At 35.2% G+C, this 17,773-nt stretch overlaps 2 protein-coding genes across 2 annotated transcripts in view; one reads left to right on the forward strand and one right to left on the reverse strand.

Annotated features, from left to right (window-relative positions):
- Nucleotides 1–17,773, reverse strand: part of LOC143912008 (uncharacterized) — a 439,734-nt gene that overhangs the window by 256,470 nt on the left and 165,491 nt on the right. The gene's annotated exons all lie outside the window — the stretch shown is intronic.
- The window catches only part of LOC143912214 (bridge-like lipid transfer protein family member 3B), a 28,095-nt gene that overhangs the window by 6,032 nt on the left and 4,290 nt on the right, over nucleotides 1–17,773 (forward strand). The window contains exons 6-25 of the mRNA XM_077431466.1: nucleotides 2,463–2,629; nucleotides 2,697–2,871; nucleotides 4,715–4,841; nucleotides 4,919–5,009; nucleotides 5,081–5,177; nucleotides 5,248–5,348; nucleotides 5,419–5,557; nucleotides 6,398–6,585; nucleotides 6,654–6,858; nucleotides 7,017–7,195; nucleotides 7,276–7,414; nucleotides 8,633–8,813; nucleotides 8,890–9,032; nucleotides 9,114–9,389; nucleotides 9,462–9,690; nucleotides 9,776–9,899; nucleotides 11,163–11,297; nucleotides 15,705–15,866; nucleotides 15,956–16,292; nucleotides 16,368–16,479. Coding sequence (XP_077287592.1) covers nucleotides 2,463–2,629; nucleotides 2,697–2,871; nucleotides 4,715–4,841; nucleotides 4,919–5,009; nucleotides 5,081–5,177; nucleotides 5,248–5,348; nucleotides 5,419–5,557; nucleotides 6,398–6,585; nucleotides 6,654–6,858; nucleotides 7,017–7,195; nucleotides 7,276–7,414; nucleotides 8,633–8,813; nucleotides 8,890–9,032; nucleotides 9,114–9,389; nucleotides 9,462–9,690; nucleotides 9,776–9,899; nucleotides 11,163–11,297; nucleotides 15,705–15,866; nucleotides 15,956–16,292; nucleotides 16,368–16,479 — 3,307 coding nt within the window. The remainder of the gene's footprint in view (nucleotides 1–2,462; nucleotides 2,630–2,696; nucleotides 2,872–4,714; nucleotides 4,842–4,918; nucleotides 5,010–5,080; nucleotides 5,178–5,247; nucleotides 5,349–5,418; nucleotides 5,558–6,397; nucleotides 6,586–6,653; nucleotides 6,859–7,016; nucleotides 7,196–7,275; nucleotides 7,415–8,632; nucleotides 8,814–8,889; nucleotides 9,033–9,113; nucleotides 9,390–9,461; nucleotides 9,691–9,775; nucleotides 9,900–11,162; nucleotides 11,298–15,704; nucleotides 15,867–15,955; nucleotides 16,293–16,367; nucleotides 16,480–17,773) is intronic.

Raw genomic sequence — 17,773 nt, forward strand, 5'->3', positions numbered from 1 at the left:
CATGTTATAGACAGCGAAACTTACAGTAATATTATTAAAGACCTTGCATTGAATTATATTGTAATAATAATAGTATACTAGTTGATTAATTATACGTATTTTAAAACAATAAAAAATCACAATCGACAGAAAAAACATCCGATTATTGATTCCAATATTCACTTTTGACACAGCAATACCAGGTTTTGAGTTAAAAACTGTAAAATCCAAAAATGTCTAAAAATCGCGCAATTTTTAAGCGCTTACTTCTCATAAACAAGAGGAAGCCAATAAAAATCAATGTCATGTCCGAATACAATGAGTCAAACTTAGTAAAGATTGACTAGTCTCCGTTCCGGTAAGTAAAAACGTGTTTTTTATTTGTTGCTCAGTGTTATTAGTCATTGCATATATGTAAATAGTATATATGTATGTATCTACCGGAAACCGGAATGAATCATGCAATGTATCACATCACATACATCCTAGAAGCTTTTTCCATATAATTGGATATCTCAAGCGGGATTTAATAAATCAGTAATGTTTTGAACTATGTATAATGATATTTTTACCAATCTTAACAATCGAGGTATTCTTTGTTATCTGCTTAATCTTTTCTTGTCCCGCTAGTGTTTTTCAAGTAGTTGCACCATCTATCCTTGATAATGTTTTATTTAAAAAAGTTTTGACATACAATTTACATACATTCACTGATATATCTAGAAAGATAAATCTAAATAAGAGGCGTATAATGAGATAAGTAAGTGAGAAAAACGAGTGGTATCGTGATTTGTTGAGATACCAAAACTTGAAATGGCTGGGATATATACTAATAAGATTCCAATCTGATTAGTGATAGAAAAAAAACGATTCTAAAAGTAACAATGGGATGCTACGAATTCTCAAATCAAGATACATATGTACATACATAGATCAAAAGAAGATGATTGCTTTTGATAGCAGAATAGTTGCATTTTAATAGTATCTACTGTATCAACGTTTTTTAAAACTTCAAATAGCATTAATCCTTTGAGTGATTACGTCTTTTCTGTTAAAGGCCCGCTACGCTAAAAATTTCCAACTAGAATTATTTAGAATCCAAGAGAAAACAGGTATAAACATTGTAGCTAATCCAATCAAACCCTAGATAACTACCCCTGAGGATTTCGAGTTTTGTAAAGGTGTGTTTAGACTCTCTAATATATCTTGCAACAATATAAAATAAGCATCAGAAGTCTATTAATGAATGAATTTTTCCAAAACTAGTTCCATCTTCTTCATTGATATTAAAATGTAATGCTCACAATCTAAATGCCAAGCCACAATCTAAAATACTCAGCAGTTAGAGATTTACATCGATAAATTCTGCTATGGTTATAAATTCAGAAATTCCGGTTTAAACCAGTCTTTATAAACGTTGACAAATGATTACAAACGGTTTACACGACCCTTGTTCAATGCATTTCTTTTCAATAGTACCTGGAAAGGCTTAGCGGGTAGTATTCTTGTTTACTTTTTACATTTTTTTTTTATTTTTTTTTTTTTATTTATTTATTTATTTTTATTTTTATTTTTTATTTTACATATATACCAGGAAGGCCTTACAGGAAAATCCCAATGCGCCTTCCTGGCCAATTACAAATACAAATGCAGCATTTTTTATTATAAGTCGTTGAATTGCGAGACACTGAAAAAACTCGCAAATTAACGAGACATCTATGAATTGTACATAAATTTTTATTGTACATCCATCAAATTTCAAATAGTGGTGACATAGTAGGTAGGAAGGATTTTTAGCCAATTTTTTTTCCGGGAACCGTTTCAACAATGAAATCAGAGAAAATTGGCAAACTCTGATAGGAAACGATCAACCTGGAGTCACAAATCCAGGTCTGACCAACAGCATACTCTGAAAAATTCATTTTCATTCAGGGATAGAACCCGGCACCTCCTTGACGGTAAGCAGAAGCGTAACGTCCGAGCTATGCTGCTGGCTATATACATACTTAAAATACAACGCCTGTCGACGTATTTCAGACTTGTTGGCAAAATGCCGATCGGCGTTAGTCAGCAGTCAAAGGGTTAAAGCCACACCCACTTTGTGTCGATCTATACTGTAACGTGGGAACACGAAACAAAGAGTATCCACTCTAAATGCATTCGTGGGTAAACAATAGAAACCCCGGATTAAGCGAACGGAACCCGACAAAGAATACGCTAGAGCTGTCAGAACCCGGGCGAGTGCGTGAGACTCACTGCGGTAAATCTGTACGTACCTAGACAATAGATACAAAAACGGATCGGGGAAGCTGTGGCGAGCAACTTGTCCTTTATAAGGAGGTACACATGCTATACCAGATTATTCTGGAGTGAGTGGTAGTCTCGTTAAATAAATGCTGTGAAGCGACTTTGGCCTTTCATTTGGATCCTGAACCCACCCCTACGTAACGATACTTATACTTTCTTTTTTGTTGTTGTTGCAGATTGTTTCGTCGTTGGATCTCGTCTTGTGTTCATTTTGGAGGAGGCTCTATGGGTACTTACCGATCGACAATTGGGCGCTGCCTTGGCTTTCGCCGACTCTCTAGCTTGCTTAGCCCGCAACGCATCGTCGCAAGTCACCAGAGAAAAAGCTCAAAGGAAACTCGAGGTTCGCATCTACTCACTCTAAAATGCATATTATTATTGGTGGCCGTGTTGACACGTTCGATTTACAGACACTGCCGGAATATTTAGCTCAAGTTTCGCAATCGCAAGGTCGGAGCCCGCACACATCCAAAGGTCGATCCACCGATACACTCGCCCGGCTGTTTTCGCATAATGATGTCACTGAAACTTCATATCACTTCCTTTCGCAGAAGATTGATTTGCATCTTTGCGATGATCCTGGATGTAAGTGTTTTTTTTTTTTAAGATTTTAAAGATTTGATTTTGTGATTTAATGTTATTGTTACTTCTAAATATATACGTAGTAACGATAGATGAAGTTTTGTGATCATGCGAATGTTTGAACTAGATATTTTGACTGATTCGAATTGATCACTGATTACGTTTTCATGATCTTGAAAAAATGTGTGTGTGACTGTATTTTTTGAACACCATTAGTCCTATCGAACTGAAACTTAGTATCGGTTACTGAAATGCTTATCAATACGATGTAAATTTTTAAGTTGACTGAAAATGGTACCTCCTCTTATAGATTTCCTGTTTTTTTTTTAAGTTTTTGGATTTAATTATCTCCCAAGCCACTCAACGGATCAGATTGAAATTTGTTTATACCTAGTAAAAATTATATATTTTATACACTAATGTTTTTTTTTAATATTTTTACCTCTACCGGAAGTAGTACTTACTCCGTATCACGAAGTAAGGTCCAATTATATAAGATCAGGACGTTTTATCATCTGGGTTTTTTATCGTCTGGATCACTTATCAGGTGGACATTCTATCGGGTGGATCTTCTTTCGTGGTGCCTTTGTCGTTGGATCTTATATCATTGGACCTTATGTCGTGGAACCCTTTTACTCTAGAGAATTGAGGTTTTTCTCAGAAACCTTTTGGTTTATTGAACTGAAATTTCATATCTAGAAGTTTAAGCTCAATACGAAGCTATATATAAAATTTGGTGAACACCCGTCAACTGGAAGTGGCAGCTTAGTCTTGTTCGATTTTTCTTTTGTACCCTTTAATTATGTGTGCTTTAATTACGAGAAAATTCAAGTAAAATCCTTGTATCAATAATAAACCCAAAGTGGGATTTTTTCCTCTTAGAAAAGTCAAAAATGTTGTGACCACACGATTTTTTCCACACCCCTGAATGTATCAAACAGAAAATTTATATTTGTATTCTTTGTGTACTAACTGTATGTACGAATTGATAAGGTAAACCGGAAGTAGTAATTTTTTTTAAAACAGTATTTCATTATTTTATTTTGACCCTTTAATTTATTTTTATTTTCTTGATATTTAATGTGTATAATAATTATAGTGATATTAAGAGGGCTGGACAGCAGCGCCTTGTCCATACAAACGTACTATACTTCTCCCTACCTCAATTATGGCACTAGAGAAATTATTTTTTAATATGCTATGGATATCCACCATTGGGGTGCATCTATCGTTTTATTTCGTTTTATTAATTATTTTTTATAGGAGCTAGGAGCCGCCAAACATCTATAAAATCGCCTCTTTTTTACACCCACGAAAAGAGTCTAGCGTGGTTATTTAACGGTCGATTTAAAAAAAAATACGCCGATAGATGCACAGAAAATATCTTTCTCATACCGATGATGAATTTTTTTTAAAAATTGGTCCAGTTTTGGAGGAGAAAATAGTAGAATACGAAACCTCGATTTTGTCAATTTAAAACACGTTTTATCTGGTTGAAGCGCAACTGTCGCATTCACTCAATATATATATTGATATATATTGTCGCATTCACTCAATATATACATAAACTCAATATATATATCGAAGAAAGGAACGGTAACAAAATTAAAGTTTCGGGTGTACAGCCCTCTTAAGTAATAAAAAAAATTTGACTGCCAGAATTAGAACTTTTGTCTTGTGTAAGTTTCCCTACATTTGCGCTCAATTTGTATCGAAAACGCTCTCATAGCCAGTATTTGTGAACGTGTATGTATGTTTCATTATAGAATTTTGTTTTTTTTACTTCTTATATACCTCTCATACATAGATAAAGTCGTGGGTTGGTCACATCTGATATATTTTTCAGTGGGAAGATCATCTCATCCATCGTTGGCGGCCGGAGCTGCTTTGCAAGTGACGCTACATAAATTGCAGTTCGATTATTATCCATATCACTTGGCAGCTGGAGATAGAAATCGTTGGCCCGGATATAGGTACGTATTTGATTAATTTTACTATATTCACTACTATGTATTATTTTGATTTAATCGTCGTATTTGAATGCTTGCAGAGAATCAGCAGGACCACATAGTCAATGGTTGCGACAAGCACTTACTGCTTTTCGTGGTAGTCTTCTCTCTTTGCTGGAAACTCGATCACAGGTTTGCTGGATGTTTACTTGTATTAGATAAACCATTACTTATATATGTGCTGAATTTATTTTTATTTTTAGAAGTCTTCCGTGTCTGATGATTGCGCCGATGCTCCACCAGAACCAGTTACGCAAAGCACTCCATCTTCACCTCCAAATAATACTTCAAGTCCTTCTAGTAATTGCAAGTTTATTGGATGTAACATGTTGAAGTATATTTAAAATTAATTTTTAATTCAATTGTGCAGGTAATAACAGCTCTCCGGCAAGAGCTCTCATATTGAACCAACTCGCAAAGTTGATGACCACGTGTATTATTTTGCGACTGGAAGACTTCACTTTATACAAGGTATAAAATATATTTTATATATATTATGTATTTGAAATACTGAATTATAAACTATAATTTTGATATTCAGGTAACGACTGGAGAACGTAGAGAAACGCCAAAAGCTTTCATATGCGGTGATCGGGAACGTTTTACAGTTCCGGATGAAGTTCGTTCAATACATATGGAGTTCACTCATTTTTATTATCCGGGAAATTCTCAATTTCCAGGTATGTATTCATTTTGCATTCAAAATATATAGGCACGTAAAAACAGCTCACTAAAAATGAAATTTCTTTATCATATTATATAAATGCAAACATTTAAACGTCCATTTTATAAAATAAATGTGCATTTAAAAAATCTTCTGTACGTTACAAAATTTTTGTGTGCATTTCTAAATGACGGATACAGATTGCATTAGAAAGTTTGGTTTGATCATTGAAAAAAATATTTGCTACTTGAAAAGTGGATGAAATGTGCATTAAAATGACAGATTAACTTTATCGGCAACGTCGCGAATACCAAAATACCAACCGACAACGATCAACGCTTCTCTCTACTGGATTCCTTCTTTTTTACTCTTCGGCTTGTGACTACAAGCCGAAGACATCTACGACCTTGGCTTCGACTCTACGACCTGACATCATCATTCATATTCATACGTAATACGTAAACACTTTAAACAGTTGACAGTTGTCAATAGCGGAAGACTGACTGCAACGTTGCCTCTTTTTACAAACCTCCTTTATTTTACTTACCTCTTCTTACTTTCACTTATTATATCCATTCTAATGCTAAAATCTATTTTTTCGAATGATCGTTTCATATTTTTTATTGGTCACTTTATAATTATGGCCATTGTGGCGCATTAGGTTCTTCCTGTAATGCCAAAATGGTCCAAAACTTTAAATAAATAAATAATTCTAAAATATTTTATTCGATGCACAATACGAGATCGTTTAATGCACCGAAAATAATGCAAATTTTTAATGCACAAACATTTTTTTTAAGATACAAAGTATTTTTCTCAATGTGCAGTTAAATCCTTATTTTATTTATATTTTCAGTACCGTCACCAAAACTTTATGTACAAATAAATCCTGTCAAAGTTACCTTCGATCTACCGAGCTGCTTGTGGTGCAATTCCTTCGTTCTGAACCTACTGAGCTGTATCAAAACGACCCAAGTAGCCAACATGGAAGGAGATAATGACTTAGCATTCGTCGACGTCACCGTCGAAGCCATCATGCCTAGAGTATATAATCTAACTCTCACTGCAAATACATTTCAATCGATTCTTTCTACATATTTGTATTATGATAGATCATCGTCGAAAGCGGCAAAGAGCATCCCGGCCAGAGAGATAGGCCTCGATCTCTACAAGCTCAAGTATCACGAGCGACGATCACAAATAGTCACGGATCAGCCGGGGGAGGAGGTGAACTTGCAGCATGCTTATCGACTTACGCTGCATCGTCATTACTTCAAGCTTATTGCTGTACGGATACGATGCTGAAACATGCCGCAGGTTCTTACTGTTCCAATTCGTATTTACTAATCGACTTACACATGCTAATATAGAAACCTTAGTAGCGTATTCATCTTATAAGTCAAGGACTGTCTATAGTGAATAATGCTAGTTTGTTTTTTAAAAAAATGTAATAATTTCTTTACAATTACTTTTAGGTGAAGATAAAAATGTCCCATCTATAAGCAAGGATGCTTTGCATCCTCGCGTACTGTGGGGTAGTCCTCGTACCGTCTGGTGCGTCAGACTCGAGCCCGTGTGGGCAGATTTTTGTGGTGCACGTGCCAGTCCGAATAAACCTACTCCATTTTTGGATGCAGTGCCTTTTACACTTTGGGTATTTTCATTGTTGATTATTTATAATTAAATTTTAATTTGCTATTATTCGAATGCTAATTGTGTGTTTTTGCTATTCAGGTTTATTTGAATTTAGAAGACGGTCAACAAAAGAGCGTTTTAACCGATGCTAATAAGTTTGCTAGCCAAAATGTGCCAATAGAAAATGATAGTGATTCAAAATATGACGATAAGACAGGCCAAGATATTTTGGAAGAAGGTTGTATATGTTTTAATTTTATTATTATTTCATAGTATTGTGCCCGTTGATTTCAACGGGTGACTTTGGAAAGGAATTGATGCACAAATTAAAATAAAGTTATATGTTATATATAAATATAGTGTAAGGTAATTTATAGGCGCGCGTGCGTCATAGCAACTGGCTTACCTCGATAAAGTAAACGAAATTTTGTTATTAATCCACAAGAATAGTCGAAATATGATTTTTCTAAGGGGAATTTTATTTAATTCTCATATAAAGACAATTTCATATATTATCCCTATTAATTCAATTCAGATTCGTGTAAATAAGAGTAAATACTAGTACACGCTTATAGCTCGCAATTTTGCCGATTTAAAATTCAGCACACTTCCCTTTTAAACGAAAAGAAAAAATAGTGTGGCCAGAACACTATCTCAATAAACATGTTTCAATATAAAATAGTATTAACAGTGGGAAAAAATACGTAATTTTGACTTTTGATTTGAACTGGACGACTACTTAGAGATATTTGAAAGGTGAAAAGTACTACAAATGAAAGATAAAATACCCGACTATTGATTCCAATATTCATTTTGAACAGGAAATTGACAAATTTTGAGATATCGACCAAACAACACCGAGATATAGAAAAATCGCGCAATTTAAAAAACACATATCTCCGAATCTCGAGCCAATCAACATTTTTTTTACCAGATTCGTGTTCACAGATCTATAAGAAAGTTCGTGGGCATAGATCTATAAGTCATATCTCGTCTCTGAACCATTTTTCGTGTCGAACAGTGTTATTAAGTAACAGGACAATTTATATGAGGCGTGAAAATTAATGGATTTGATTAATATTGTATAACTTTTTCTCAAAAACTACATATCGATTTTGTTGAAAGTTTTCATTTGCCCTATTTCTCGCCTAAAATATTTAATGAATTGAGTCTTTTAGGGGATAAATTATTTCTGTAACTAAAGACATTTCGATATTTTGTATGTGTGCAAGCAGAATTAAATATTAATATTAGAGGCCACAGTGCTAAGGCTACGAAATTCGAACATTTGAATTAAGGCCATATATTGTGTGTCATCCTTTCCCTAAACCACCTTTTTACCAAGCAAGGCTCAATCTTCCCGATATCTCATAATTGCATCCCCAAATGTCTAGTAGTCTGATCTGAACGCATTGAAAGTATCTTGCAATTCTTATTTATTGTATAATTTTTTCAGAATTGGTCATCGACGGCGAAGCAGACATGCAAATCGTCGCTCACTGTTCTCAGCTGGTCTCCATACAGTTGAATCACTATCAATATTTACTAGTTTTAAGATTAGCCGAACGTTTGACTGAACTGGCCGCATTTTTAGCTTTGGATGCGGCCAGAGTAACGGGTCCTACGATGAAAGCGAGGTTTGTAAATAAAAAATCATTTCCGTTCATTGTATATGTACATTTACGACATGTATATTTTATTTGCTACTTTCAGGAGCATGACTGTAGGCTGTATAATACCTCAGATTGAAATAACTTTAGTACTTCCGTCATGCTGTCCGGGCAAAGAATCTTCTCGCGATCTCGACAGTGTGCTTCCAGACTCTTCAAGCTTAATGGATCTACATCAAAATACAGGCATATTTAAAACAATCTAAACCTATCTACGTAGATTATACTTAATTATTTCATATTATAATTGTTTGATGATAATTTTAGGCTCGGGTACTTTATGCAATCAACCGCACGGGAACGGATCATTAAACATTCTATCACAGAGTTCTCTCGAAAGACATTCAGCGTACTTATCATCACTTCCAACATCAGATCATCCGTTAGCCGCACCCCTCGATAACGATCCGCAAACTTCGGATCAACGCTTGTCTAACAGCGGCCAACATTCCGGGGAATGGATGGAATTCAACAAACACGAAGTACAAAATTCAATGTCGATTCAACCGAATAAAGACAACGTTCCGAATTTGCCTAATTTAAGTCAGTCTTATTATATTATTATGTACTTTCATATGTGTATAAGGTTGAGTTTAATGTGTGTCGTTTGTTTAGATCCGTTTGCTAGTTCGATGCGTCGCGGTTTGACGACGTTCATGAATTCTGTGGAGGCGGCTCTCAAGCCAGATCAGAATCCTATTCCGATTCACGGAGCGTCTCCATCGCCTGGTGCTGCTCCGTCTATAGCCGACCAGTGGGACACGTTGTCAGTCGCCAGCTCCGATAGTGATAGATATATTATGGTTCAATTGGCTGGTGAACAGGACGCTTGCAATGCTTTCAAGTTAGATTTAGACATTCGACCTAAATTATTATGTGTATTAATCTTCGTTTTTAATATGTTTTAACGTTTTTAAATCTTTCTTCAGACTGTGGGATAATTCTGGTGCACGTGCAATGGAGGGGTCAGTTGAAGTCGCTGCCGAAGTCGTCGAACATTCCTCGTCTCCCAGTGAAAGATCATTAGCGAGCTCATGCAGGCGACGAGATTTGGTTTGTCTTGTTTGTTAAATTAAATACATGTAAATGTTCTGTATTTTCATTGCAATGACCTTCAATTTTGACTGTCAAATTCATATAGAAAATTTACCTGTGAAATTGAGCTCAATATACTGTCGATAGGGTAAGCTTATTCATCGATTAAATTACATAAAATATACTGTTGCGTAGGGGGGTGGGGGCGGCGGGTGGAGGATCCAAGTAAAAGGCCAAAGTCGTTTCACAGCATTTATTGGTGATTAAGTAGATACACACACTGGCAGTGCTCCGTCCAGAATGTCTTGATATGGTCTAAGTATCGCCTTATATCGGACAGGTCGCCCAGGGCATCTTCGATGTCCGGTTACTTCCCTATTGTTTAGGCATGTACCCGGATATGTATTCCCACGACACTCAGTCCCACGCCATCGGTCACTTGGCGAGAAGGGACCGGGTGCCGCTTATTACGCCAATTCGGTGGCCATTGTTTAGCCTACTTGCACTTAGTCTGGAGATAATCCTCGAAACCAATTATAACGGCGGCTCTTTTTAGCATACGCTACAATACAATAGATGAGAAGGTATTTCATACCGAGTAGGTACCGAGAGGTTATCGGGTTCGATCCCGTGCTAATCTTTAATGCTGCTGGTCAGATTTGGATATTTGTGACTCCAAGTTGATCGTTTCTTATCGGAGTTTGCCAATTTATCTGATTTCATTGTTGAAACGTTTACTCCATCAAATTGACAAAAACTATCCTACTCACTTTGTACAAATATCTGAATTTGATTTATATACAAGTCTAAATCCATAGATGTCTCTATGGATTAATTCATTAATTAATTATTTGTTTATTTTGTGTTCTTCAGCCTTTCAAAATACTGCGATTTATGTAATAAAAATGCTTTAATGCTGTAAAGGCGCATTGGGGTTCAACTGTTAGGACTTCCTGATATACATATATCTATGTATGTAAAATAAAAAAATAAAATAACTAAAGGGGATGGTGTACAGATTGTTCAGAAATATAACATATATATGAGGTTGAGAACAAAAGTCTTATTTTCTATAGGGTTTATGTGAGTGATATTAGATGGGGAAATTTCGATATACTAGTGCTCAATCGGTAGCTGTTTTATGATAGGTTAGTTATATTTTTATTTTAAGTCTTCCATATATGTATATTAAAATGTATATTCTTTTAGAATTCAAACCTCATCAAAGAGTAGGCGCATCAAATAGATTCGCATATATTTCAACAAAAGGTTCTGTTGCAGGTTTCAATGTCAACGTTTAAATTGAAAAGCGTCGAAGTGCTTCAGATATCCCGAGGATTCTGTTCAAGAATCCTCTCCAACGTGGGTGACTTGCTGGCCGAAGAATGCTCGTCCATTCCGTGGGACGAATTACAGGTATGCGCCGCTCGTTGTCCAACGTGAAAAATCTATCCGTACACCTATTGCTTGCTCATCATCATCATCATCATCGTCGAGTTTTCCTCCCCATCAACCATCGTCTACACTCCACGTTCACTCGGACAGTTACACGTAACCAATTACAATTGAAATTCAATTCAAAATTAATCGCTGTTAATTATTTTTGGTAGATATATTTTTATATATATACATGTTGTTGATTGATATTGCAAGTTTTATTATATATATATTATACATATATTACAACGACACATTACAAAAAAAACACATTCAGCCGTTTTGATCAAAATTTCATATCTAATATATTATTATATATGTATATATATTTGTTTTGATTGTTTTTGTCATTCATTGGCATGCGTCCCATTTTTTTTTTATCGTAATTGTGTACATACGAATAAGGAATGCTCTTCTAACTATTGCTCTTCTCTCTTTTCCTTGTCTGTCTGTATGTGGCACTGCTGTACCGCTCCACTATCTGCCAAAAAGGTTCAAACAAAGGTATTTGAAAAATGAAATTATTAGAGGATAACCATAGAAATGTGGCGAGCCTTATCTATATAGAGCGTTGAAATATCTCTTTTGTTTGAAAAAATAAAAAGAAATATTGACTAACTTATTAAATAAAAGAAAACGTTTGACTTAGACGTCTGTGTATAGCGGTTTTGTGACACCTAGATGGTAGATATTAACACTGTGAATGGCTTATGTTTATTTTTTTGCTACACCCAAAAGCATGTTTCCATATATCCGCATGTATTTATCTCTGTTTTGTTGATTTAAATCGATTTTTGTATGTATGTATCTACTGCAAAGCATCATAACCTGTGTGCCGCGGCAATATTTGTTCCCCGAACAGCACTTCGGCCTAATGCGTGCGAGTGAGATCGCGTGTGAGGGAGAAAACCGATGTTAGTTAGCGTTTTGTCACCTATGCATATACGGAATAACTAGCGACTGCTGATGAAGTACATATGTATGTATGTACATAGCTGACAAACTCTACGATTCGTAAACAATGTTTGCCGCGAATATCCAGAGGTTACGATGCTCTGATCTACTGTATGCAGGGATGGTTTCATTTACGTTGGCTTACCCCCACTCCACGGAAAAGCTGCGCGCACTAGAATCTGTGTATTGGTCGTTGTTTTTGCGCATCTTTTCCAAGTAGTGTGGGTGGGCCTTCGTAAATAAAATGCCTTCCAACTAATCAATTTGTTTCATGAAATACTGATATTTCGCATTGAAATCAACCTATAAAAGTGCAGTATAAAATAAAGGGTACCGTTTATTGGCCTGGCAAAAAAATAAAGCACCTCTAATATAAGCTATTGCTCGCACGACAGATTCGATTTTCGTTCGGCAAATCAAATGTCAAATGGGTTGCCAGTAACAAAAACAAATACCGACCCTAACAATCTAATCTTAAATTAATAGGGCCAACCCTTTATTTATTTATTTTTTCATACAGTGGAGGAGAAAATCTTCAAAAAGACTAGTCCGCACTAGGGGCAAGTTTCAGATTTTTACTGACTAAAAAACTCACCTCACCCCCGCGGGATAACACTTTACGGTGTATTGCTTCCATGAGGGTTGAATCAGATCCATGCCGGCTCTTCCAGGTTTTGCGGGTTTCCTCTGTTTACTGCTGTAATTAAAAGAAAGTTAATAATTAACTAAAATTAATTAACAGAAAAGGAAGTCAAACATATGTTTGGTCGAGTTCCGTCGCCAATCTTAGGGCCAACCCTAACTTAACCTAACCTAACCCTTAAATAAACAAGTGTTGGCTGCTAAGATATTACGATTACCCAGTGAAAATGTAACTTGTTATTTATTTATTTTACATACATATATACAAATATACCAGGAAGGCTTAACAGGTAAACCCCAAATGCGCCTTCCTGGTCCACATAATTATTACATAGATACATGTAAATCTAAACAATATCTGACATCTATCGTCAGATATTACAAATATCGTATTTAATACGATAAATAACGATGAATAACTTTCATGTAAAAATACGAATTTTATATTCGATAAACAACCACAGAGACATATATGGTGAGCAATATGGCGAAACCTAAGATATAACAATAACTAAAGGTTCGCAAAAGAAAATTGGGAAGGAAACGCCAATTTTACAGGAATCGTTTCAATGAAAATCAGAAATATTGGCAAATTCTGATAAGAAACGATCGACCTTGACATACCAAGGTTTGGCCAATAGCGAGACTTAGCGGAAATCGAACTCGTAACATCAAGTACGAGATAATTCAACATTCACCACTAGACCACGCTACTGGTTATGATTTCACTGAAACGTCAAATTTTATTTTTGTTTTTATTGGCAACCCGTTTGACGTTTGATTTGCTGGGTGAACGCCGAATCTGTCGTGCGAGCTATTTAAGAGATGTTAATTTGACATTAAATGTCGTTTTCACATTTGTCGTGTAATTTATTTTACAGCCGTGTCAAAAATATTATCCCTAAAAGAAACTTATGAAATTTTATCATAAAATGTAAAATATAGTGTATTGAAAAAATTGATTTGTATTTGCATATAATAAAATATAAGATTATGCAGTGCCGTTACTATGCAAGTGCAACAGTTAGAAAGGTACAGCGTCCACGACAAGGAAGGACCTGAAATGAAACTGACAAATAATAAGTTTTGTTCCTTTCTATGCTTTTTCGACATTTTCTGAAATGAAAGTCAGAAAATTTAAAATAAAATGATTGTTTTAATGCATTGGAATGACTTTAAATACATCTTATGTACAAACAAATTATTTAAAACCTGGCATGGAGCACGTGAAGTGTTGGTTACAGCACTGTATATACATACAATCTCAACAGCGCATGTTGGTTTAATACCGTATTGAAACGATCTTAACGAAAACCAATAGTTTTATAAGAAACAGATTTGACAATTCATACAATCTTCATAACAGGAAACCTTTATATGATATATTTTACAAACATTTTTAACAAAGCAGCATTTTGGAACCACTTATTTTTTTATTTTTACACACCTTTATCATATTTGGAACTAACCCATATTTCTAATTGTAAATCCTCATTCATCATTTTAAAAAGGGAACAATTTAATGGTCCATTTTATAAAATAAATGTGCATTTAAAAAAAAAATTGTACATTAAAAAAAGTTTCTGTACATTACAAAAAATTTGCATTAGAAAGTTTGTTAAAAAATATTGGCTGCTTAAAAAGTGGATGAAATGTGCATTAAAATGACAGATTAACTTTATTGGCAACGTCGGGAATATCAAAATACGAACCGACCACGACTAACGCTTCTTACTACTACTGGATTCCTTTTTTTTTACTCTTCGGCTTGTGACCTTCGATACCTACGACCTTGGCTTCGACTCTACGACCTGACATCATCTTTCATATTCATAAGTAATACGTAAACAAAAGTAAACACTTTTGACAGTTGTCAATAGCCGAAGACTTCAACTTTGCCACTTTTTGTATCTATTCTAATGCTAAAATCTATTTTTTCGAATGATTGTTTCATATTTTTACATACTTCTTAGCTTGCAAACGATTTGGTCGTGAGACAAAGTTTGGGTTTTTATCCGATCGTTTTTTAATAATCACCTTATAATGCCAAAATATTATATTCGATGTACAATACGAGATTAGTTAATTCACCGAAAATAATGCAAATTTTTAATGCACAAACATTTTTTTTAAGATACAAACCATTTTTTTCACAATGTACAGTTAAATCGCACCCTTTTAAAAATACACAAATAGTGGGCGGCCCTGTGACCTCCGGAAACCTAATTATTATTACACCTAGATTATAGCTCACCTAAGTCAACTCCTTACTATCAATTTATGTTATTTATTTCATCACACCACAATTAAACAATACAGTATGTATGTATATTTATGTTGTACAGGTAAATATATTTTATAGAAATTAAATTTGTATGCATGATTAGTTTTACTTACATCAATAGATAGTATGTATTTAATAAAAGTTGCGAGCAACTGTACGATAAGGCATATTATTAGCTTGTATATTATGAAAAATAAATAAAATCAAAATACAGAACCTGATTTAATGAACGGATAGCCTTGAAAGGGACTTAAGGGTTAAATATGAATCAATTGAAGTTTTGAATCATATTCAAGTTGACAATATGCTCGACAGTTGCTTATGCATGCGTACTACTAAACTAGCCATGACGAAATTCAATACCAGAATATATAAAACACTACAGTCTGAAAATACAATTTTATTTTGATTTTGCTTTTTGTATTCAATTTCAATCCAACTCTTAGAAAATGGATGTGTGAACGATCACAATTCGTTTTTAATACTGTAAAATATAAATTTTGCAGAGCAAATTCGCAACGCGTTCACGCGGATGGGCAGAAAACGTGGCCAACTTACCAATGGACGGATACAAGCCAGAACTGAAGCCGAAGGTTCGTCTTCGGCTCGACCACTACCCTCACTGTACCATATTTGTCCCTTACGAAATCACCGATTCCGTGTCTCTAGTAAGCTCCGTCTAGTAATCTTACATAACAAATGTAATCAATCATATTCTGATTGTGTTTTTTTTTTTTTTTTTTTACTACTTATTAAGTCTTCCGTGATGGGTAGTTTCTCCGAGTACATGAACGTCGAAGTGCACGATTTGGATTTGATCTTGAATATGAGCACTGCTATGGGGCTGTCTGATCTGGTTGAAGATGAAATGATAAACCCACCTGTGCCGATGGAGGTTCTGCTCGAGAATATTTCACTGAAGTTGAACGAGGACCGACCGGCCAGCAGCATCAGCTCACCTGGAGCTGTGCCTATTCAACTGCGTCTAGTGGGGTTGAAATTGCTACGTTGTGCTGACGGTGTCCTTCATGTAAAACCGACACCGACTGCCAAAAATGACACTGTAAACCCCTGTCTTGTTAATAATCTACCAGGTATGTTTTGGTGTATGAAAATTATTACTATAAGACTATGTGCTATTGTTGATTTTATTTCATTGGTGATTTCAGATGTGAAAATAGTAACGATAGATGCGAAGCGATTGTCAGATGAAAATGACTTGTTGAGGCGACGACTTAATGCTTTGGAACGTCTTGCTTTAGAGAACGATTCGCTTAGAAGGTAAATCTAAATCGAGTTTCAATGATAAAATCGAATGATTTTATTCAAAGAATTTTAATGAAATATAATAATTGATTGAATCTATCGTTTTTGGGTGCGAAAAACTGACTTAGTTTGATCTCAACTTTGTGAATACTCATTTGGAAAGGCTGATTTTTACGGAATAATACTGTATAAAGTGAATGTTTGTTTGTTCGCTATGTAAATGCACAATTTTCAACTTAAAAGTACCAAATTTGGTACATAAACTTTGACCGTAGGCTAAAATTTTCCTTTAAAAGTGCCGCTTTTTATATTTTCGTGATTTTGAAAGCTGAATAACACCTCGACTGAGCTCTTTATATACATAGGTATGTATATATACCAGGAAGGCCTAATTAAAAACCCAATGCACCTTCCTGGCCAATTGAAAACATCAATAAACTATTATATTTATTCAGTATCATAGAAATATCTATGGACAAATTATATATACAGCAAAATTTTACGAGAAATGCATTCATTTTACAGAGTGGGTAGCATATTTATATCATCATCATCATCATCTACAGTCGCTCACCATTCACTGCTGGATGAAAGTCTCTGTTTTGCGCAACTCTCGTCCATCACACCCCACACATTTTCCAAATATCGTCTATCCATCTTCCCTGCGGTTTTTCTTTTACCCTTTTATATTCTCTCGGGTACCATTCTAGCACTTCTTTTATTCATCTTTCGCACATTTTTCTAGCCACGTGGCCCGCCCATTGCCATTTCAATCTCTTTACTCTATCCAATATGTTCACTACTCTTGTCATACTTCTCACCCACGTGTTCTACTTCCTGTCTTTCCTCGTTATGCCAAGCATAGAGCGTTCCACACTTCCTTGAGTGCATTGGACTTTGTATAGCATCTTGGCGTTCAGTGTCCAAATTCCACATCCATACATCATCACTGTCAAAACGCATTGATCGCAAGATCTTTTCTTCAGGCAGAGTGGCATCATTCATCGTACCTAACACATTTTCATAATTTCGTCTACCCATCTTCTTTGTGGTCTTCTTTTTACACTTTTAAATTCTATCGGGTACCATTCTAGCACTTCTTTTCTCCACCTTTCGTCCATTCTTCTAGCTACGTGACCCGCCTATTTTGCTATTTCGATCTCTTCACTCTCTCCACTACCCTTGTCATATTTCTCATCCATGTATTCCGATTTCTGTCTTTCCTCGTTATGCCGATCATACAGCGTTTCATACTTCTTTGAGTGCATTGGACTTTGTGTAGCATCTTGGCATTCAATGTCCAAGTTTC

Source organism: Arctopsyche grandis, chromosome 5 (genome assembly GCF_051622035.1).
Source record: "Arctopsyche grandis isolate Sample6627 chromosome 5, ASM5162203v2, whole genome shotgun sequence".
In the NCBI taxonomy this organism is placed as follows: Eukaryota; Metazoa; Arthropoda; class Insecta; order Trichoptera; family Hydropsychidae; genus Arctopsyche; species Arctopsyche grandis.